Below are 23,964 nucleotides of genomic sequence, written 5' to 3' on the forward strand. Positions count from 1 at the left end.
GGAGATGAGATGACATCATCTACCAGATGAGAAACTAAGAGGCAGTCTGTGACTGACTGCAATGTTTGAAGTACTCATATAATTTCGGGAGGCTAGAAGTTGGCCGGATGTGCATTGCTCAGACGAGTTTTGCCTGAACGGGTCATAGAGAAGCAATTCCAGAGACCTACCAATACTACTATAAAAATGTGTCAATAATTCCTATATAAAGCAGAAAGAGACAAGCAGACTTTTCGGAAGCAGGGTCTCCTGGTTGATAATATTGAGAGCCAGAGATTTCAAAAGAAAAAAAAAAAGAGCAAAAGCAAAAACTCGCACAAAACAGAAGTCATCAGCCCAGTTGTTTGCTGGACTATCTCAAACAAGCTCTCTGGTCCTCTTTAACTTGAAATACTGAATTTTAATTATGCCACTGCATGTAGGAGGCATAATATGTTATTCAAATGAAAATACTCACAAATATGTCTGAAGTGTCAGCTTACCTAATGAGAAGTACTGCTGAGCACAAAGCTCTAAGAGATAGTGTTAAAAGGAAAAAAAAAAAAAAAGGAACTATTACTATGCCCTCAATAAGAACTAAACCAAGCCAATTAAGAAAACCAAGCCACATCTTAGAGAAGAGCTAAATTTTGTTTCCTAGCAGGTGTCAATTTTTCCTAAGGATCTTCTAGAAAAAATGAGGAAGCCAAGGATGCTCGTAGAAACAAAAGCTCAAAGGCAGTTTGATCTACCAGTCCTGGGGTCAGCTGAGAGCCAACCTGGCTCAGCTAAGAGCCAACTAAGTAAGTAGCAAGGAACGAGCCGCAAATTTACTAAGACCCATCTTGACAACATACAGACTTTATGCAAAGTCTTTGCCACTATTAACAATGTCTTTGGGCTTCCCTGGTGGCGCAGTGGTTGAGAGTCCGCCTGCCGATGCAGGGGACACAGGTTCGTGCCCTGGTCCTGGAAGACCCCACATGCCGCGGAGCGGCTGGGCCCGTGAGCCATGGCCGCTGAGCCTGCGCGTCCGGAGCCTGTGCTCCGCAACGGGAAAAGCCACAACAGTGAGAGGCCCGCGTACCGCAAAAACAAAAAAACAAAAACAAAAACAAAAAAAAAAAAACAATGTCTTTGAATCTCACTTTCCTAATTTGGAAAATGAGAGGGTTAAATTAAAATATCTCTACACTTCCCTCTAGTGATAATTTTTTTAAAATTTATTTATTTTTGGCTGCGTTGGGTCTTCGTTGCTGCATGCGGGCTTTCTCTAGTTGTGGTGAGTGGGGGCTACTCTTCATTGTGGTGCGCGGGCTTCGCATTGCAGTGCTTGTTGCAGAGCACGGGCTCTAGGTGCACAGGCTTCAGTAGTTGTGGCACTCAGGCTCAGTAGTTGGGGCTCACGGGCTCTAGAGCGCAGGCTCAGTAGTTGTGGCGCACGGGCTTAGTTGCTCCGTGGCATGTGGGATCTTCCCGGACCAGGGCTAGAACCCGTGTCCCCTGCACTGGCAGGCAATTCTTAACCACTGTGCTATCAGGGAAGCCCTAGTGGTAAATTTTTGCTTCTAGTTCTATAAGCCAAATTTCATGGTTCTCAGGCCTCAAATATGTATCTCTGAGCAGTAAAATTTTGGTTGAAATTTGTGAAAAAAATCTGAGTCCTTCTTTAAAAGACCTGAGTCTCCTGGATAAGCCAACCCACAGCCAAGAAGCAGTTGAGATTTCTGGCAGATCACCACCTCCCAATTCTATTTCCAAACATGGTTCTATCTACCTTGAAAAAAAGCAGTGGATATTGCTGGCTTAGAATGTACATATCTGAGCCGAGAAAGTAACTTAAATGATATCATAATGAGCATAAATTACCTCAACAATGCACTTCAATCACCTCCCAGACACTAATGCAAGAAAATAAGAGATATGGCCAAGTTACTTCTCTGCCATCTCTTTTGTACAGGTTCTTGTCAATGGCAACTTGGAGTTTACCAGGAATGTTTACCTACACTGTGCACAGAAAAGCTAATATACTCTAAGCTATTTATACATCCCTAAAATTAAAAAAAAAAAAACCTCTTCCCATTCTCTTCCTGTAACTTCCCTTTGCCCACTCCCCATCAACATTACTGATCCTTTGGGATAGTGCTTATTCTTGGTTAACTCCATATTGCTCAGTTTAGTACACAAGGCAAGTAATAAGATATATGGAACTCCCTACAAGGAATCTGCCCTTCTCTCTCTTTTTACCAGTCTTCTTCAGACTCCAACAATAAGGTGACTTTTTGGGAATCAGATATTTAAAAATTAATACATATTGTATACAGCCATTAAAAACAAACAGACTAATTTCACAGGAGAAGAAAGAAAAATGATCAGTAACAAAGTTTAAAAAGATGGAGGGGTTGAGGGAAAAAAGTTCACTTCAAACAAAACAACAGTAAAAGAAACAAAAGAAGCTCATAGGAGATATGGATGAAACAGAACCAACACATATGTACAAACTAAACAATGTTCTCTTTTGATAGGAAAGGGTGGAGAAGTGAAGCGCAACAGGGGAAATGAACTAGGAAGGGGTTTCCTCTAGGAAACACCATCAGTCCAAACACTCCCTCTGTGAGACTGAGTGATGGGCTGGGGTTTGGAACACAGAGAAACAGAAATTCTCTCTGCCGAGTTATCAGAAACAGCAATTCTCTCTGCCGAGCTATCAGAAACAGCATACTTCCTGAAGCATACTTGTATCCTTGATCAAGAGGATACACCCAGTAAAAAGAAGAGAGAAGAAACTGACAACTCTGGTCTTTTTGCTTTCTTCATGTCAAGTAAGAATATCCCAAAATTCTAGGAAAGAAAATATCCAGTTTAAAGGACAAAATACCCCCCCACACACTTTCCTTCTCCCCAGTTCTGAATTTGGCCTGGTGTTATCGCTGTTCACTTCACAGGCTATAGTTTCCATTATTTATTATCAAAGAAAAATAGACTGATAAAATATTTAACAGCTAGTAGCTAGCACATATTTAAGCAAAGTTATTAATCAAAACAGTTTTATATCAAACCAGAACAGCACACAGAAATTAAGAAACAAAACATAATATGTATTTTGATATTCAAAGCTAACTTATAAGTACACATTACCAATTAATATCAGATACTGGATACCTAATAAGTCTATATAATTATACTTGACAGTGGGCTTGAGCAGCCATGGCAGAAATAAATGGATAATTAAAAACAATGACATTCTAATGTCAGTTTTCCGGCAGAATCTACCAAGGGGACAAAAGAAAAAAGGAGGGGGTAGGTGGCTGTAAACCCTCTACAGAGAAAGCAAAAAGAAAAATCTCTCACTACTTATAAAATACCAATCAAAATGAAACCTGGTGATATTCTGCCTACATGGCATTCTGTTCTATCTTTACCTTTCCAAATTTCAGTTTCTCACTCCAATAAAGTGGCTTAAGTTGCTTTATTTTTCACTAGTAGGGAAGAATTGAAGGGAAAGAGATCAGTCTGCAAATGGCCTACACTGTACCAAAGAACACAGACAAAACCCCTACCATTTGGAGTTATCAGATTACAGCATACATTTACTGGTGGAGCTCTGCTGAGAAGAACAAAGCCACCAGAATCAAGGACCGATAAGACTGGCTCTACTACAAAAGTTCCAAGCAAAAATCTTCTCTCCTGTGTCTTCCAGGGTCTCCCTCAGTAGTTAAGGGCAAGTCAGAAAAGGAGCTGTAGGGCTTCCCTGGAGGCGCAGTGGTTGGGGGTCTGCCTGCTAATGCAGGGGACACGGGTTCGAGCCCTGGTCTGGGAAGATTCCCACATGCCGTGGAGCGGCTGGGCCCGTGAGCCACGACTACTGAGCCTGCGCGTCTGGAGCCTGTGCTCCGCAACAAGAGAGGCCGCGATAGTGAGAGGCCCGCGCACTGCAATGAAGAGTGGCCGCCACTTGCCACAACTAGAGAAAGCCCTCGCACAGAAACAAAGACCCAACACAGCCCTAAATAAATAAATAAATAAATAAATTTAAAACACTAAGCTTAACTGGAAATCTGATAACCCTGTTTAAAAAAAAAAAAAAAAAAGAAAAAGAAAAGGAGCTGTAAAAGTTACCTCCAAATCATTTGTGCTCATGATAAAATCATTTGGTGATGTGTGACAATTTCAGAAACGTTCTGGTCTGAAGCAAAAGGAGCTATAGGTTCATGACCTTCTAAGGTTTCAAGTGCTTTTTCTTGGGGGAGTCACACATGATTTTATCACACAGCTCTTATTTCAGGGGAGCAAAGGACACCTCAACACTCTAACTTTACTTTTTAACTCCTCCACTAACTTCAAATCAAGTCTCCAAAACAGAAACTCTTTACTCCCTTCCTGGTGGCAAAAAGGGGACTCAGTGGCTGAATTTCAAACTCTCGATGGACTAGTCAAACTGCAGACAGGGGGCTCTCTTACACTGGTGTGACAGATGGTCGCACTGTCAACAGCACCTTATCAGGGCTGATTTTATTTTTTAAGTGGTGCCACTGTCCAAATAATGAGGATAGGAGGGAAAGGAAGACAGGGAATACATTTCCTTTAACACATGAAACAGCTGACAGCAAACTGCATCACCTTTTCTTAACCAAAGTTTAAGAACAAGCACATGATAATGGCTGCTGTAAACTGATATTCATTTATAATTGCCTCCCTCCCACAAATCCAAACATGGTAATTACTCCAATGGGAAAAGATCTCTCAGACATCTCTCACATATCTCTCAGAGTGAATGCTTTGCTCTACCTTCTGTATTTCACTTGTCGGAAGCTTAAAAGACCAGCTCTCGCTTAAAGGTGAAATAATATAGACAGGGGTTTAATACTGGCAGGGAACAACTGTTCTAAATTACCTGTCCTTCCTAATTTGAATGCCAAAAGATTTTGAGCCTTCAAAGGTTATGAGTGACTTATCTAAAACATCAATCTGTCCCTGACTCCTGACATTCTTATTTTGTATCCACTTTCAACACTGCCAGAGAATCTTGCCTTTAGGATTTCAGTTTCACCAATATTTGAGTTCAGCTAAACACCTAAGGAAAGTAACTTGGTTTTAGGATGATTAAAACACAAACACACACAGTCCTACCTTGAATTTCTACAAAGCTAGCCTTTAACAATTTAGGAAATCATAAACCATTGTTTATTCCTGCCAATGTCTTAATTCCCCTGGTACCATCCCGACAGAGCACCACACCCCTCCAATCACAAATAAAACACATTCTCAGTAGCCTTTTTTGCATCAGAATCAAACATCTTATCCTCTTCAAAAACATAGCCTTGGGGCTTCCCTGGTGGCGCAGTGGTTGAGAGTCTGCCTGCTAATGCAGGGGACACGGGTTCGAGCCCTGGTCTGGGAGGATCCCACATGCCACGGAGCAACTGGGCCCGTGAGCCACGACTGCTGAGCCTGCGCGTCTGGAGCCTGTGCTCTGCAACAAGAGAGGCCGCCATAGTCAGAGGCCTGTGCACCGTGATGAAGAGTGGCCCCCGCTTGCCACAACTGGAGAAAGCCCTCGCACAGAAACGAAGACACAACACAGCAAAAATAAATAAAAATTAATTAATAAACTCCTACCCCCAACATCTTCTTTAAAAAAAAAAAAAAAAAAAAAAAACATAGCCTTGAAATGAAATATTCTATTAAATTAAATTCAGTAAGCCAAAACCTAAGTGAACATGCAGATACACCAAAAAGTCAACACTGCATATCTGCACACGATAATCCCATGTTTCCAGAAATATTTGAGAATTTTTCTTAATTTCTTAATCCATTTCAGTATTTGCCAAAGAAGCAGAAAAGGAGGGTGTTAAGAAACAAAAGTTAAAAAAAGGAATCTAAGCTATTTATTTTTAGTCATTTTTATATCTTGACTTCACATATGAACACAGTAGAGCCAAGGAGCTGTAAAGTCCACTAAAATCTAATATTTGATTTTCTGGTGAAAACACAATAGCAAAAAACATTTATTCAATCTGAATTACATCCTGCTAGTCCTCGGATCTGGCAGAAAATATAAAAACATACAAAAATATCAAATAGTGACATCTAAAATAGATAGTAGGACTTCCCTGGTGGCGCAGTGATTAACAATCCGCCTGCCAATGCAGGGGACACGGGTTCGAGCCCTGGTCCAGGAAGATCCCACATGATGCGGAGCAACTAAGCCCGTGTGCCACAACTACTGAGCCTGCGCTCTAGAGCCCATGAGCCACAACTACCAAAGCCCGAGCACCTAGAGCCTGTGCTCCGCAACAAGAGAAGCCACCGCAATGAGAAGCCCGGGCACTGCAACGAAGAGTAGCCCCCGCTCGCCGCAACTAGAGAAAGCCCGCGCGCAGCAACGAAGACCCAAGGCAGCCGAAAATAAAAAATAAATAAATTTTTAAAAAAAGATCAACCTGGTTTCTAATACCTGATTTGATAGTTAAGTCTATTTAATGACTGTACACAATCATTCTTCTTTCAGCACTGGGGGAGGGGGAGAAGAGGCTTTAAATTGAGGAGCTACTGTTTTAAAAACACTGTCATTTTAACTTTATCCTCCTTCACACTTAGAATGCAACATGAGTTGTTCTGGCCTGCTAATCCTTTATAGGAAAGGTAAAAATCACCTCTCAAGCAACTAAAAATAGATGTACATAAATAAAACTGCAGTTTGGAAAAAGATATTTGTGACCAAGTATTTGCTCATCTGAACTGACATATGAAAGGTGGAACCCTCTATTTAGTCAACTCAAAATGGGAAGGATGCAATCCCAGGCCTAAGGAAATGTCAATGTCTCAGGTAAAGCATCCATCATGTGGCAGCCTCTCCTGTTCACAGTGTAGAGGCAACAGTCACTGTGGAACCCCAGACATTTCTGATGGAAGCTCTAGAACAGTTTCTGACTCAAACTACCCCACACACACACACAAACCCCAACACCACACATTTTCCCTCCTACACACAATCTGTTGCTTTTCTTGTGGGCTCCTCAGCCCTCCTCAATCTTCAATAGTTTCTAACCACTTTGAGCTATATTCCCTGGCTCCCTTCTCCAAGTGCCAGTGTCGTGCCTAATCATTCCTCCAGTCCATTTCCTATTATGCAATATTCGCCACAGCACTGAGAGCCACCCCCACCCCATCCTTCGCAGGCCTAATGCCCAGAATCACCTCCCTCAACCTTTACTGCAACTCGAGACGCCACCGTTCCGCCTTTTCCATCTGTTTTCAGGGTCTTTTAACCCTGATTTTCCACATTCCTCAGGTTTTCTTAAAAACCTCCCATTCCTTCCCAAACTTGGGCAGTCTAGAGATGGGAGTCTCCAAAGGAGGATGTTTGATAAAATGTGTACGTGTATCTGTGCGAGCGCACGCGTGTTTGGGGTCGGGGGGCACGAAGTGAGAAGGAATGACGCATTAGGGGAAGGCTCTGACTAAAAAGACGGCTCCAAAAACTCCCACCCCCAACAAAATGCACAATTCCCTAACTCCCCAGCAATGGAAAGCGTCCCATAACTCTTCCATACCTTTTAAGTCCCATGGCTTCTCTTCCACAGTTTCATCCAATTAATCCCGCAATCAACTTGGATTCTACCTGCCTCTCACACTACGTAATTCCTCCCTACTTACGAAGCCTCCATTTACTCTACTTTTCTCTACTCCCTTCGGTTCCCTTTCTGTTGCCTTCCTACCCCCACCGTCAATCTCCATCCCTTCCTGACCCTACGCCTTCAAAGCCCTCAACCCGGTCTCCTCGAAGCCAGCCAATGTTCCTGACAGCTTCCCTTTTCTCAGTCAAATCCATCCTTTGCTCACACTCCACCTGCCAGTTCAGAAAGGTAGGAAAGCCTAGTCCTCTGTCCTCCTTACCGGCAACGACTCGGACATCCCCAACTACAGGTGCCCTTCCTGGGTCTCGCTCTTTCCCCATTGCACAGCTGTCAACAGCCCCAAGCCCACGCTCCGCCCTGATTACCTGAAGACGAGGTGCAGGGAGGGACCCCGGAATCCGCGGATGAAAACCCGACCGCCGACGACCCAGAGGAGGCCGACGCCATCTTAGCAGCCCCCTCCCCCTCAGCGGCCTCGCTCCCTTTCAATCCTCTTCCTCTTCTCGGAGTCGGATCTTTCCCACGTCTCTTCACAGAACCCGCGTTCTGCGGGCCACCTCCCCGCCCCCTCTCTCAGATACGTCGCGCCGGCTCCGGGACCAACTCAGGGCCGCACCATTCGGCGGGCATGGGGGAGAACTCTCGTCTCGCACCCTCTCCGCAACTTTAACCGCTTTCCGCGGGAGCTACTTTCCCCTTTCACAACAGAGGAAGCTCAAACCAGCTGCCGGGACCCCGCGTCCGGACCAAACCACACCTAAAAGAACAGGGTGGGCAGTGAGAATTCCCAGCGGAGCGAATGTCCCCTCCCCCTCCTCCCTAGCCACAGCCTGTTTATCGCCCAACCCCACCGCTCCACTCCTGACGGCCAAAGCAATCCAGGCATCGCGCATGCGCCCAACCGTCTCCTCCGCGGCCCATCCCATCCAATGGGGGGAGGAGGGAGGTCCCCAGAGAAATCAAGCCAATCAAGAGGCTGATCCTGGTCACATGACGCGGGTCCCTCGCGCCCTAACAAATCCAAGGGTCGAAGACGGCGCGCCCATGTCTACGGTGCCTCGGTGAGTCCATCTACGTTCAACTCCTTGAAGGGACTAGGTTGCGAAGTCTGAGCAGGGGATCAGAGTACGCGGGGCTGACCCTTGCAGTTCACAGCCCAGGAAGAACTCCCGATAGAAGCGCCGGTGTCAAGTCAAAGACGTTAAACAGTCGAATATCACAAAACATCACATTCCACCAAGTATTCTTCCGGCTTTGCTGCCTTGTTTACCATTTAGTTTAACATGCTCTTGCCTTCCTCTGAATGACATTCGAAACAGATCTACACTTTGCCTCAAACGCAATACTGGGCACAGTGATTGAGTTGAGTAAATATTTGATAAATGAACGAATAATGTCCATTTATTTGATAAATGGACAGGAATAAAGACCTGTCCAAAAGGGCCACGGAAGGCGATCAGAAACCTAACACAATCTTCCTGTGATCCAAGCCCTTAGCCTCTCTCAGTTACCTATGCTCCAAAGGGCATGGAGACTCAGAGAAATTCCCCATTCTAGTCTAGTCTTCGTACTAACCCCGCTCAATTTTAACAAAATACCCTGGAGATTATGAACCCTGATGGGGATATGAAGACCTGACTATCTCTCTGAACAGACTGTAAGCTGCTAGAGAGCAAGGACTGTGTTTCACCCTTGTATCTCCAGCTCCCCCCATGACGTAAGTCTGTACATAGTAGGGGCTCAATAATTATTCGTGGAATGAATAAACGAAGAGGAATGGAGGAAAAATCCTAGGTATTGCAGCCCCCAACATGGGCCTGGTTATCCTCTATCCGGATGTCTTCTGGGTCTTCGAAAGGGAACATAGGACCTGAACGTCCAGAAAATATCTCCAAGCATTTACCTCTGCCTTCTACCCCCTGCGTCATCAAGATCTAAAATAATTGTTTCCCTGCCGCCACCTGCTGGGTTATTCATCTTCCTTTAGGTACTGCAGTTAGACCAACTTCAAATGCTTGTATTACCACTTATAATTCCGTAGCAGTGGGATTGTGTAACATTGAAGTATTTTATGATTCTGATTTTAAAATTGGAAATAGACCAATAAAACCCTGACTTACCAAGGCGGTAAGTCAACAGGGTGATCTTCTCCCTCGGATTTGATCTATGAATTAGATTTCAGCCCTCCTGAAAGAAGAGACCCCTGTTTTGTAGCTTCTTAGGGGTTTTTGTTTCTCCTTTACGTACCAGAAAATAGCTACTATTACTCCTACCACCTTGTATTATGTCAGTCTGTTTGCTTGTTCGTCTCCCTCACAAGACTGTGAACATTCCAGGGCAAAGATTACACCTTATCCATTTTTATATCTCAGACATCTAGAATAGTGCCTGGCACAGAGCAGGTGCCAAGTTCATGCTCCTGAATATATGAATGGATGAAGGCAAAATTCAAAAAGTGGGGCTAGGGGTGTTTTCCATATTTTCCCCAAAACCTTGTCTTTGCCTCCACTCCCAGTCAATCCTGGGGTGGCCTCTGAGTCATACAGCCACTCTTCCCCAGTAACATTCCTGGCATAGCAGTACTGGGGTGACGTGGCAGGGTGTGGAAGCAGGGGCAGAACAGGATACATTGGCTTGGTGTCCCCAAGGAAATGCAAAAGGGAGTTCACCAATATATCCTTTAGAAAGGGGGGTGGCAATCTGGTGATCTCAAATAGAGCCACACATACAGACTTGAAGGAAATAGTGTATACACAGACACACACAAACACACACAGCCTTACTAAAGTGACCTTCATGTCCTAGGACAGTTCCTAACGTCAAAATGGAGTGGCTAGGTCAACATAGAGGCAAAATAAGAGGATGGGTATCTCATTCACTCAATTAGTCATTATTTCATTCATTCATTGAATTAGCAATATTTAGCCTCAACTACATCCTAGGCACTATGAGAATTCCTGGTATACACAGATGAAGATAAAGTCCCTGGCCTCAAAAAGATCACAGACTAATGACAAAGACAGACACAGAAATGATCAGAATAAAACATAATAGGTGCCATCACAGAGTATGCACAAATGCTGTGTTTTGAAAACCATATTTTCAGAATAAAAAATGGGAAGAGAAGTTGATACACTCTTTTTTTTTTTTTTTTTTTTTTTTTTTGCGGTACGCGGGCCTCTCACTGTTGTGGCCTCTCCCGTTGCGGAGCACAGGCTCCGGACGCGCAGGCTCAGCGGCCATGGCTCACGGGCCCAGCCGCTCCGCGGCATGTGGGATCTTCCCGAACCGGGGCACGAACCCGTGTCCCCTGCATCGGCAGGCGGACTCTCAACCACTGCACCACCAGGGAAGCCCGATACACTCTTTTTTTAAATTAATTTTTATTGGAGTATATTTGCTTTACAATGTTGTGTTAGTTTCTGCTGTACAGCAAAGTGAATCGGTTATACACATACATATATCCACTCTTTCTTAGATTTCCTTCCCATTTAGGTCACCACAGAACACTGAGTAGAGTTCCCTGTGCTATACATAGGTTCTCATTAGTTATCTATTTTATGTATAGTAGTGTATATATGTCAATCCCAATTCATCCCACCTCCCTCCTTCCCTCCTTGGTAACCATAAGTTTGTTTGCTACATCTGTGACTCTATTTCTGCTTTGCAAATAAGTTCATCTGTACCATTTTTCTAGATTACACATATAAGTGATATTATACCATATTTGTCTTTCTTTTTCTGACTTCACTCTATATGACAATCTCTAGGTCCATCCATGTTGCTGTGAATGGCATTATTTTGATACATTCTTTTTTAAAATATTTATTTATTTATATTTCATTTGGCTGCCTCAGGTCTTAGTTGCGGTATGCCGGATCTTCGTTGCCGCGTGTGGGCTCTTAGTTGCGACGTGTGGGATCTAGTTCCCTGACCAGGGATCGAACCCCGGGCCCCCTGCATTGGGAGCGTGGAGACTTAGCCACAGGACCACCAGGGAAGTACCGATACATTCTTGATAATACCACAAACTATTTGAGATTGGAACTATTTCCGAGGATTTAGGAGGCATAATCCCAAGGGTTATAGGAGCTGTGACTGGGAAGAGAGGAATGGGTGTTGAGAAGACTCCATTGTCCTATAGAATTGGAATTTTTCCAGATAGACAAGAAAGGAAAGAGATTTTAAGGAGAAGGAAAACCATGGAGGCATGACAGTGAATTGGTGTCAGGGAAATGATGCTAGAATAGGATGATGTGGTAGGAGTTGAGGCTATGAAAGGCAGGGAGAGGCTAAATTATGAAGGACCTTGAGTGCCATGTGAATAATTATCACCTAGGGACTTCACTGGTGGCGCAGTGGTTAAGAGTCCACGTTCCCAATGCAGGGGGCCCGGGTTTGATCCCTGGTCAGGGAACTAGATCCCACATGCATACCGCAACTAAGAGTCGGCAAGCTGCAACTAAGGAGGCTGCCTGACGCAACTAAGACCCAGAGCAACCAAATAAATAAATACAAAAATAATAATAATTATCACCTACTAAACATCTATGTGCTTACTAAATACTGTGCTAAGCAGTTTACAAGGATTACATTTCTTAATCTTCTCAACCACCTTAAAGGGTAGGTATTATTATTAGTCCCACTTTACAGATGAGAAAACTGAAATTCAGCGAGGTAAAGCAACTTGTCCAAAGTCACACAGCTAGAAGACCTTAAGCTCAAACGCAAACTCAGGTCTGGCTGTCTCTAAAGCTGTGCTCTTAACCACACTACTATTCTGCCACAAGGATTTTGGACTTTATCCTGTAGTTGACGGGGAGCCATTAAAGATTTTTGAGCAGAAGAGTGACAAAATCTGGGTTTTTAGAAAGGTTTCTACTGACAGCAGAGTGGAAAACGTACTGGAGCAGAGGGAGACTGACCTCTTCTAAATGAAAATTTCTAGACTCCCAAATTCTGTACTTGGGGTAGTGGGCCTCCGTCACCGAGCGGAGTCATTCCACAGCCCAGATGGGCGCGCGAACTGGGACGTGGAGCTTGGGGTGGTCTCTACGCAGGAGTGGGCGGGGCAGAAGCTTTGAGAAGGCCTAGGGGATGGGACTAGGAGCCTCTCGACGCTCTGCTACTTCTGCCTGTAGGCGACCGGCTTCCGCCGCCCGCCCGCAGGTAGTGGTGTCGAGCACCGAGCCCAGAGAACGGTGCTGGTTGAGGAGCTGCTGGTGGTGATGCAGTTCATGTAGGCGATATGAGCTTGGCTGGGGGCCGGGCCCCCCGGAAGACCGCGGGGAACCGACTTTCTGGGCTCCTGGAGGCAGAGGAGGAAGATGAGTTCTACCAGACGACTTATGGGGGTTTCACAGAGGCAAGAGCCGGGCCCAGGAAGAGGGAGGGAAGAAAGCTAAAAGGAGTCCTGACGAAGGGAGAAACCTCGGACAAAGAAGGGGGCGGAGAAGAGAGAGGAGCCCTGGTAGCTGATCCTCGAGATAGGGTGGGCGAGATGGGGGGATAAACTGGAGTCCTAGAATGGGAGCCCTGGATGGGGTTGGAGGGTCAGGAATGGAGAAGCTGTCCGGAGGACCCCAGAGTGTGGCTGAAACCTACTGTGTATTTCCCCAGTTGTGTCTCTCAGTGCACTTTTGACGTGTCTAGCATATGCCAGGCACATCGTAGTCACGCGGTATATACTCGTTGGCCCACTGCCTGGTTATTAACGTGAAGTATAGAAAGGAACCTCAAAAAAAATTAGAGGGACTTAGCCTACTCCTTTTTCAGCTTTCAAACCTCGTTGTATAGATGTCTTAGATAACCGTTCCTTGACCTAAAAAGTGTCCCCGTATATTTCCTTCATAAAACATATTTCAATTTGTAATTAGATTTGGTTTGCTTATTTGCTTATACTTTTCCATTAGATTGTAAGCTCTGTAAGGTCAGCGGTGGTCTGTTTTGTTCAACAGTATATGTCCAGTGTCTGGATTGAGTTGGCACTTGTTAAATTTTTATTGATTGAATCTATCCATTCTTTAAATGTTTTAAGCGCGTAGAGCAAGCCAATCACCGTGACAGGCTCTAGGGAAACAGAGAGTTAAAAACACCTCTTTATCTTTACATATTCCAGACTCCAGTGGGGGAATTAGCTGAGTTAACAGTCAGTTAAAATATTGTGTGATAAGGAGTAAAGTAAGTGTTAAGCCTATAGGGTGCTGTGGTAACACATGGGAGCCAAAGTTGTTGTTTGGGATGGGCATCCCTGGGGGACATGATGTTTAAGCTGAGGACAGTATGAAAAGTAGGTCTTGGGTGGATGAAGAGCAGTAGGACTGGAAGCAGGGAGAGGAGGAAGGTTAGTCCAGCGAGGGGGTGCGGCAGAATATGTAAAGGCACTGAGATCCTTGTCTGGAACTCACACATCTACTCTCATCCTCCAGACCATGAAGGAGAATAAAAGTTAGAGGGAGTAGGCATGGGCCAGATCCTGTACGGCCTTGTGAGCCATGTTAAGGAGTTTTGCTCTTCATTCAAAGGACTGAGAAGATTATTTCATGATCAGATTTGTACTTTAGAAAGATCACTCTGTAATGAGGAAAATGATTTGAAGGAGGCAGTGGGAGTCGAGAAACATGGATAGGGAGGGTTCAAGAGAAATTAAGGAAATAGAATCCACAGGACTTGGTGACTGATTAGGAATCATTACTGACACAGCCCTGACCAATTAGTTTAAAATAGAACCTTCTCATCCCTCCTCCAAAGGCTATTTTCCTATTCCTGTCATTTTACGAGTCGTTATTTAATATGTACCCTTCATGCTTCCAAAAAGGATTTAAGGAGGCTTACCATATAAACAAAAAGTAGGAACAGTAAAAATAGAGACAGATCAGAAGTAATTGTACCAGGAGCCTCTGCTAAAATGGTAATAGCAGTTGATATTAAATTAAGCTGTGACTTTCCTGGCAGCCAAATCCTGAATTTCTTTTTTTAGTAAGAAAGAAGCATATAAGTTCTTTAAGAGAGAGAAACTTATTCAGCATTAAACCTAGGGAGAATTGTATCCTTATATGTAAAGTAACAGGGGTTTGGTAGATGTTGTAAAAGCATTCTCTTATCTAGTCATGTCTCTTAATGACCCTCGATAAAAGCCAAAGGAATGGTAGTAAATACATAACTTAGTAAAAGCATTTCAATTGGGCACTAAGCTAATGTGTGGTTGAACTACTACCCTCTGGTGATTTGACTTAATACCAGGTCAGTGCTGAGGGGATTAGTGTGTTCCCAGGTTGTCTTTCACAAACATCATTTGGGAGGAAAGGATGGTCATCAGTGCAAGACTGAACTCTGGCTGGCTTGGAGTGTCAACTGTCTGTGTCATTTGCTTACTTTGGCACCATGTGTACCAAGATTAGCCCATTAATCTCATCACTGATTGAAGAGAAAGCCACATGTTTGAGGTGCAGCCCTGCCCAATTAACTCTCCTGCCCCCCAACTGTTTTTTTTTTTCCTCTTTCCTTTCCAGGGTGGCTGCCGTTTCAGCCCTAGCTTGTATCACCTCAGGCCTTGGCTCTCTCTACTCCAGCGCATCCAACCACCTCCAGAGCTTTCTGAAACACCCCTTGTATACAGTTTTCCCCTCCCCCCAAATCTTCGGTGGCTTCCCATTATAGATAGTAGTAGTACCCAACTATTTTTCTGTCCCAACTCACCTGAGGAATGAGACATATTTCTCGGTAACTTTAGTTTACTTCAACAGTGACTTGTCCCAATGCTGGGACAAGTAAGGAGAGGGAGAGGATTGAGAATCCCTGGCCTGCAAGTTAAAGTCATAAGTTTATTAGCCTGACATTTAAGTTTCTCTACAGATTGAATGCAACCTTCTTTTCAAATCTTGTGTCTCTCTAGGGCAATCAGTTAATGTTGGAAGGAGGCTGTACTGGAGCCAAAAGCAGTCAGCTAGGAAGACTTCTTGCCAGAGACAAACCTTCTGCTTTACTTAGGTTTAAATGCTTATTCTATCAACATGTTATACACATTCCTGCTTCTGCATCTTTGTTTCTGCCGTTTGATCTGCCCATGATTCCTTCTTCCCTCTTGGTTATCTAAATACTACCAGTATTTTAAACCATGGCTCAAGTCCTCTTCATTCTTTAGAGTCTAAAGCAGGGTTTAGTAAACTACAACCTGCTGGCTGAATCTGGCCCACTACCTATTTTAATCTGGCCCTTTACAGAAAAAGTTTGCCAACCCCTGTTCTAAAGGAATAAACTCTAAAGTTTAGACCTTCCCAGGCCACCTATTCATAGCAGGTGTACCTTCCTCTGAACACCTGTAACATTTTATTGCCTTTGGTAGTTTATATGTTGCCTTGTATTAAAACTTCCTTTTATAATTATGCTGTGACATCTACTAGACTGTGAGACCCCTGAAGGTAGAGATCAAACCATATCCTTTTGTACCCCAGCACTTAACACAGTGTGCTGCAGGAGAAGGGCAATCAATTAATGTTAGAAGGGGTGGTGCTGGAGCCATCAGCTAGGAAAGCTTCTTGCCTGAGGCAAATGAAAGGTTGGGATGGGAAGGAGAGTTGGGCAGCCCTTATCAATAAGCAGAGGGATTCTCTTCCTCCTGGAGGGGTATTAACAACTGATGCCAGTGAGAACCTCATCTCCCTGTGTCCCCAGGAATCAGGAGATGATGAGTATCAAGGAGACCAGTCAGACACAGAAGATGAGGTGGACTCTGACTTTGACATCGACGAAGGGGATGAACCATCCAGTGATGGAGAAGCAGAAGAGCCAAGAAGGAAGCGCCGAGTAGTCACCAAAGCATATAAGGTGCAGGGGAGGCCTGGTTTTCTTGGACTTCCTTAATTTGTAGTCTCCCTTTCATCAGGTCCCAGTTGTCCCCACACCAATCTCATTTCCTACTCTGCTGGTTTTCTCTTCCTAAGATCTTCATCTTCTTTCTTCTATTTCTTCTCTTCCCTGGTGTCTGATTCCAATCTGTCCCCAGGAGCCTCTGAAGAGCTTGAGGCCTCGAAAGATCAGCACCCCAGCTGGTAGCTCTCAGAAGACCCGAGAAGAGAAGGCACTGCTTCCGCTAGAACTACAGGATGATGGCTCTGACAGTGAGTGGGGATGTTTGGGTCAACTGACAAAATTGAAATATGGTGATAAAATATTGTACTAGTGTTAAGTTTACTGAAGTTGGTAACTGTACTATGGGTATATAAGGACAATTCTTATTCTTAGGAAACATACACCGAGTATTTAGGGGAAGAGAGCCATGATGTGTGCAATTTAACTCACAGATTATTCAGAAAACACACACACACACACAATGCAAATAGGGCAAGATATTAACAGGTGATCTAGTAAAGGATACATGGGTGTTCTTTGTACTATTCTTACAAATTTTTTGTAAGTTTGAAATGATTTCCAAATAAAAAGTTTTAAAATTAAAAAAAAAAATACAGAGGAGGTAGACATGAATTCAAAGATTTCTCCCTCTCTTATTTTCTTCCCAGGTCGCAAGTCCATGCGGCAGTCTACAGCTGAGCACACACGACAGACATTCCTTCGGGTACAAGAGAGGCAAGGCCAGTCACGACGGCGAAAGGGCCCCCACTGTGAGCGGCCACTGACCCAGGAGGAGCTGCTCAGGGAGGCCAAGATCACAGAGGAGCTCAACTTACGTTCACTGGGTCAGTCTGTGGTTTTCAGAACAGTGGGTAGAGGGGCTGAGGAACATGAGAAAAAACTGAGACCTGGAGGACCCAAAGAACTGGAAAGATGGAGATTTGGGACAAGGGAATCAGAAGAAAGAAATGGGGAGAGTATGTGATTAGGAGCAAGGAAGTAAGCAGTTATGAGGGCTCTGAAGAACAAGTTATATTGAAGTACTTTGGTGTAAAATAAGAATCGTATAGAACTCAGTGCAGATCCTAGTTCTGCTGTTCGTTTGCTGTAAGACTGCAGGCAAATTACTTGCAACCTACTTACATCTTTCTCTCCTTGTTCACAAAATGGGGTGATGATGCCTACTTTAATGATCATGAGAATTAGAAATTGAGTAGAATCAGTCAGTTCATGGGATACATTGCTATAAAGTAAAAATTCTTTAAAATCTCTTCAGTTTATGTGCTGTTGGGCACACAGTCATGTATGGTAATATATTGTACAAAAACATACATTTCTTTGAAGGATGGTGAGGATTCTCAGATCATGAGAGGTACGTGAGAAATTGAGGGAACAGCAGATTTCATACCTCCCATCACATGCTCACTCTGGGACATACTTGCATTGAGTGAAACAACAGGTGAAATCTCCTACAACATTTAATTTGTTATTTCTCTCTCTCTGAATCTCTGTCTTTTTTGACCAAGCACATATAATTAAACGTGTATAACCCAAATAGAATTTCACTGTGGAGTAGAAGATGGTTTACCCAGAATATCTGGACCCAACTCATTTCAGTTTAATGATAGTTTTGAAATTTAGATAACTTAACTCCAAAAGACCACAATGCCTGAGAAAAGATTTAATTCATTTCCAACATTTTCAGGAGGTATTCTCGTGACTTTTTTTTTTAATATATTAGCTTTAAAATGGGAAATATAACCTCTGTCTATGCCATGCTTTAAAACAGTAGCTATCTCTTAAAACATATAAATGACTGAGAACCATCACAAATAACGTGGTCACTTGATGTCACTGTAATTACAATCTGTATCCTTTGACTACATTGATTGTTTCAGGCCACTGTAAGGAGAGTGATTCCCAGGCTTCTGCTATCAGTAACTGATGTAGGAGATCCTGGAGGGGCCTGTGTAGCAGGAGAAAAAATAATAAACTCATTTTTGAACATGTTGGATTTGAAGTGTCTATGAGCAGTTCATGCAGTGCTGAGAAGTCAGTTAAATACACAAATCTGATGCTTGGACAAGATATCTGGGCTAGAAATATAACTTCGGAAGTTTTAGAATATGGATGGTAATTGACATTGGAGTGGATGAGATTACCCAAGGAGAAAGCATAGAGGGAGAAGAGTAGACAGAGGCTCAAGAATGTCCTGCAGACACTAAAATGTAATGGTCTCCTATAAGAGGAGGAGCTTAGAAAAGAATCTGAGAAGTGGCCAGAGAGTGGGAAACTCCAGGAGAGTTTGTCATAAGAGCACTAAGGAAAGGGACTGTTACAGGAGAGTAGCTGCTGAGAGCTGCTGAGACACCAGTGAAGAGAACTGAGAAGTGTCCATTGGTTTTGGTGACATGGAGGTCAGAGATGACCTTAGCACTTTTTGGGGACCAAGCCATTTGGAAGTTGGTTGGGAAGCCAGACTTCTAAAATTTGGCCATGAAGGGTAGGAGAGGGAACAGGGAGGTCTGGGGTCAAGGTAGAGTTTGTCATTGTTCTGTTTTATTCAAAGATTGGAGAGTGTGTATTTTTGGTGAGATACAACTGAAAGAATTTAAAGACAGAAAAGAAAGAAAGGATTGTTAGTAGTGTAGGGTTTTGGAGAAATGGGAGGCAGGGTGGGAGCTAGGGCATGGGTGGAAGAATTGGCCTCCATTAAGAGGAAGGAAGGAAGGGTGGCTCATAGCTGTAGGGTTGTAAATCCAGAGCAGGACAGTGCAGTAGTTTTTGTCTGATGTCTTTTAGGCACTGTCATCTCTCAGGTGTTGGGAATAGAGTTGGAAGCTTGAGAGTGAAGACTGTTTGAAATAGTTGTGGAGATAGGATCATCTGCTGGTGTTGGCAGGTCTGTTGAAGTTTGGGACCATGAATTTCTGGGGTTGCATTCTACCTATTGTGTAACTTTTCTCCAGTAGTACTCAACAATCCAGGTCTGGGCAAGGGAGTTTAGACGGACAAGAGAATGACTGATAGATTGAGGAACCTAAGCTCGATTTAAAAAGGAAAACCAGGGGCTTCCCCGGCAGTCCAGTGGTTAAGACTCTGCGCTTCCATTGCAGGGGGCACGGGTTCGATCCCTGGTTGAGGAGCTAAGATCCCCCATGCTGTGCTGTGCGGCCAAAAAATAAATAAAACAGAGGGTTTAAATTAATAAATAAATAAATAACAAGGAAAACGAAGGCTGGAAGGGGTGATAGATAGAATGAAGAGATATTCAGGTATTAGAAGTACTGAAGACCTAGAAGAACAGAGGTATCTAGAGTGTGGAGCAAAGAGACCCGAAGTGTGGGGCCCAATAGGACACAGGCACATCCTGCCCAGGATGTGGGAGAATAATCAGCCTCTACCAGAGGAGAGTGTTGGCCTCTGTGGATGACAGGTTTCCCGTAAGGCAAGTTTTGGAAGGCATGCTGAGTGAGGAAATTGAGGAAATAGATGAGTTGGCTGATTATAGAGCAGGAGTTACAGAGGGTACAGGGAAGTGTTCGAGAGAAGGGTTGGAAGCTTGGCTCAAGAGAAAGAAAGCAATATTACCAATCAGAATTCAAGTACAAAAGAGGTTAAATCACTGGGGGTGTGGGGGGATGGGGGGGCAGGGGGTGTGTAGTCCAGAGGACTCTTTTGCTCTTACTCTATCTAGGGGATTGTGTTCACAGTACCCACGGTTAAGGAGGACAAAGGGACCAGGAATATTTAGATCTGTTTATACATTAACAAATCTTTATTGAATTCCTGTAATGTGTGGAATGCTGCGTTACCATGATAATGTATAAGTAATATGAGTCACAGTCACTGCCCTTAAGGAAGAGACATATATACCAACAATGAACTGCCATAGAGCAGTGTCACCGGGTCCAGCCAGGGGAACTGTGGTGAACTAGAGAGGAGTTCCTGAAAGGAGGATCAGTTACTCAGTTCAGCTAATTGTTGCCCTGTGAGAATACAGACACAGGGTTGCCAGATTTTCTTATTATTTTTAAAAGGGACCAGAAATCTCTGTATTTAAATGTAATTTCCTGACTTTTAAATGTCAGCAACTAATTCAAAATTTTCTTTAAAACGCTATACAAATCAAGCAAAACACATAAGGGAGCTGCCATCTTGCAGCCTCTGCCATAGACTGTGATAAGTACAGGAATAGAAGAGTATTTTAGGCACAGGGGTGGCAAGGGAGGGAGTGACTCAGAACCATGTTGTATGAGGAATGGTTCAGTGGAAGGGGTGTTGTGATCAGCCTGGAGAGAGACGGACTCTAATTTCTTTCTTTCTTTTTTTTTAACTGGGGTATAGTTGCTTTACAGTGTTAATTTCTGCTGTACAGAGAAGTGAATCAGCTATATATGTATACATATATCCCCTCTTTTTTGGATTTCCTTCCCATTTAGGTCACCACAGAGCATTATGTAGAGTTCCCTATGCTATACAGCAGGATCTCATTAGTTATCTATTTTATACATATTAGTGTATATATGTCAATCCCAGTCTCCCAAGTCATCCCACACCCCCTTTCCCCCCTTGATGTCCATACATTTGTTCTCTATTTCTGCTTTGCAAACAGGTTCCTCTGTACCATTTTTCTAGATTCCACATATATGTGTTAACATACAGTATTTGTTTTTCTCTTTCTGACTTATTTCACTCTGTATGACAGTCTCTAGGTCCATCCACGTCTCTACAGAAGGCCCAATTTTGTTCCTTTTTATGGCTGGGTAATATTCCAGTGCATTTATATACCACATCTTCTTTATCCATTCATCTGTTGATGGACGCTTAGGTTGCTTCCATGACCTGGTTATTGTAAATAGTGCTGCAATGAACATTGGGATGCGTGTGTCTTTTTTTTTTTTTTTTTTGTGGTACGCGGGCCTCTCACTGTTGTGGCCTCTCCCGTTGCGGAGCACAGGCTCAGCAGCCATGGCTCACGGGCCCAGCCGCTCCGTGGCATGTGGGATCCTCCCGTCCGGGGCATGAACCTGTGTCCCCTGCTTCGGCAGGCGGACTCTCAACCACTGCGCCACCAGGGAAGCCCGCGTGTGTCTTTTTGAATTATGGTTTTCTCAGGGTATATGCCCAGTAGTGGGATTTCTGGGTCATATGATAATTCTATTTTTAATTTTTTAAGGAACTTCCATACTGTTCTCCATAGTGGCTATATCAATTTACATTCCCACCAACAGTGCAAGAGGGTTCCCTTTTCTCCACACCCTCTCCAGCATTTATTGTTTGTAGATTTTTTGATAATGGCCATTCTGACCGGTGTGAGGTGATACCTCATCGTAGTTTTGATTTGCATTTCTCTAATAATTAGTGATGTTGAGCATCTTTTCATGTGCCTCTCGGCCATCTGTATGTTTTCTTTGGAGAAATGTCTATATAGGTCTTCACCCATTTTTTTTTTTTTTTTTTTTTTTTGTGGTACGCGGGCCTCTCACTGTTGTGGCCTCTCCCGTTGCGGAGCACAGGCTCCGGATGCGCAGGCTCAGCGGCCATGGCTCACGGGCCCAGCCGCTCCGCGGCATGTGGGATCTTCCCGGACCGGGGCACGAACCCGTGTCCCCTGCATCGGCAGGCAGGCTCTCAACCACTGCGCCACCAGGGAAGCCCTTCACCCATTTTTTGATTGGGGTGTTTGTTTTTTTGATATTGAGCTGCATGAGCTGTTCGTATATTTTGGAGATTAATGCCTTGTCTGTTGCTTCGTGGACACTAATTTCAACTATTTAAAGGACTGTCAAGTGGAAGACAGGTTAGACTTGTGTCTCTTATGGCCTTAAAAGGTAAAACAGTGTCAACAGGAAGTATGTTTCAGCTCAAAATGGGAAAGAACTCTTAAATGACTAGAGATGCCTGAAGATGCAGTGCACTGCCTTGGATGGGAGCAAGTTGACAGGGCAGTAATGGAGGGGTATCTGGGGAAATGAGTAGGCTCTTCATCAAAGGGTCCCTTTCAACTCTGAAGTCCTACAGTTCTGAGTGGTTGAGGAACCAAGTGGACCTAAGAAATGATGAGCAAAGAGGATGTCAAGAGGGGCAAGCAGAAAGCTTATGAAATGGGAGATGCTTGAGGGCCTTAGGGGACTTTCCTGATTGGCTTGGGTAGGCAGTGACTAGACAGCCAGGAAGATAAGAGACTTTAGGACAGAACTGGGGTTTGGGAAGACGGGAATTGACCATCCCCTCATTCCTTCCTGAAGAGACATATGAGCGGCTTGAGGCTGACAAAAAGAAGCAGGTCCACAAGAAGCGGAAGTGCCCTGGGCCCATAATCACCTACCATTCAGTGACAGTGCCACTAGTTGGGGAGCCAGGCCCTAAAGAAGAGAATGTCGACATAGAAGGGTGAGTGAGTGAACCTCAAGGGGAGGAGAGGAGTGCAGTTTCTCCCTTCTGTATTCAGCTTGTATTCCCTCAGCCCCATCTCACTTGCTTTCCTCACACAGCTCTCTAACACCTGAGTATCTTTCAGATTCCTCTTCCTGTCATCTCCTATTTCTCTTTTAGCCTCTCTCTTCTCCTTTTCTGTTTTTCCATCCAGCTCTGCTTTGTTTTGTCCTATCACTTAGTAGATTCTCAGAATGTTGCCACCTACTGCCGCCTCCTCTTTCCTCATCTGTCTGATCTCTTTCTTTATCAGTTTTCTCTCCTCAGCTTTTTTTAATTTTTAAATTATTTATTTGGCTGCGCTCAGTCTTAGTTGCGGCATGCATGTGGGATCTAGTTCCCTGACCAGGGATCAAACCCGGGCCCCCTGCATTGGGAGAGAGGAGTCTTAACCACTGGACCACCAGGGAAGTCCCTCGGCTCTTTGTGTTTTTCTCTGTCTTTTCCCTCAGACTTGATCCTGCTCCCACAGCTTCTGCATTGACTCCCCGTGCTGGAACTGGACCTGTCATCCCTCCTGCTCGCTGTTCACGTACCTTCATCACTTTTAGTGACGATGTGACATTTGAGGAATGGTTTCCCCAAGGGCGGCCTCCAAAGGTCCCTGTTCAGGAGGTCTGCCCAGTGACCCATCGCCCAGCCCTGTACCGGGACCCTGTTACAGACATACCCTACGCCACTGCTCGAGCCTTCAAGATCATCCGTGAGGCCTACAAGAAGTACATCACTGCCCACGGACTGCCGCCCACTGCTTCAGCCCTGGGCCCTGGCCCACCACCTCCTGAGCCCCTCCCTGGCTCTGGGCCCCGAGCCTTGCGCCAGAAAATTGTCATCAAATGAAGGGATGTCTAGTCCTTAGAAAGCTCTTTCCTGTCCTAACTTGGGGCTCTTAAGTTAGGGCTCTTAAGAAGCCCACTTCTCCCCTTTGTCATCGCTGATCTTTGTCCAGCCCTTCTCTGTATTTCTTTCCCTACCTTTTCCCCTAGTTCCTACTGCTTTTGTTTGTGTTTTTTAATCTAATAAAATAGAAAGATCCCTTTTGTCTGGTGTCTAATCT

At 44.3% G+C, this 23,964-nt stretch overlaps 2 protein-coding genes across 5 annotated transcripts in view; one reads left to right on the top strand and one right to left on the bottom strand.

The window, feature by feature from the left end:
- Positions 1–8,451, bottom strand: part of PIP5K1A (phosphatidylinositol-4-phosphate 5-kinase type 1 alpha) — a 38,855-nt gene extending 30,404 nt beyond the window's left edge. For all 3 annotated transcript variants that reach the window (XM_081255147.1, XM_081255146.1, XM_081255145.1), the window contains exon 1: positions 7,985–8,451. In XM_081255147.1, coding sequence (XP_081111273.1) covers positions 7,985–8,066 — 82 coding nt within the window. In that variant the 5' untranslated portion in view covers positions 8,067–8,451. The remainder of the gene's footprint in view (positions 1–7,984) is intronic.
- A 4,331-nt stretch (positions 8,452–12,782) lies between these two features.
- VPS72 (vacuolar protein sorting 72 homolog) lies at positions 12,783–23,947 on the top strand. 2 transcript variants are annotated; one of them, XM_081225537.1, is made up of 6 exons: positions 12,783–12,984; positions 16,293–16,445; positions 16,624–16,738; positions 17,138–17,314; positions 22,721–22,865; positions 23,360–23,947. In XM_081225537.1, exons 1-6 carry the CDS (start codon positions 12,868–12,870, stop codon positions 23,745–23,747), a joined length of 1,095 nt encoding a protein of 364 aa, XP_081081663.1. In that variant the 5' UTR covers positions 12,783–12,867; the 3' UTR covers positions 23,748–23,947. The 2 variants fall into 2 exon arrangements, with proteins under 2 accessions (XP_081081663.1, XP_081081664.1); XM_081225538.1 differs by having other exon boundaries at positions 12,784–12,984; positions 23,380–23,607.
- Positions 23,948–23,964: the final 17 nt, after the last annotated feature.

The sequence above is a fragment of the Mesoplodon bidens genome (assembly GCF_964165515.1).
Source record: "Mesoplodon bidens genome assembly, chromosome: 2".
In the NCBI taxonomy this organism is placed as follows: Eukaryota; Metazoa; Chordata; class Mammalia; order Artiodactyla; family Ziphiidae; genus Mesoplodon; species Mesoplodon bidens.

What these genes read in the sequence shown, in the direction of transcription:
- VPS72 (XM_081225537.1), top strand. Translation starts at nt 12,868, where the DNA reads ATGAGCTTGGCTGGGGGCCGGGCCCCCCGGAAGACCGCGGGGAACCGA. An exon ending in TAGTCACCAAAGCATATAAG is followed by an intron (nt 16,446 to 16,623) that starts GTGCAGGGGAGG and finishes ATCTGTCCCCAG; the next exon opens with GAGCCTCTGAAGAGCTTGAG. An exon ending in GCTCAACTTACGTTCACTGG is followed by an intron (nt 17,315 to 22,720) that starts GTCAGTCTGTGG and finishes TCCTTCCTGAAG; the next exon opens with AGACATATGAGCGGCTTGAG.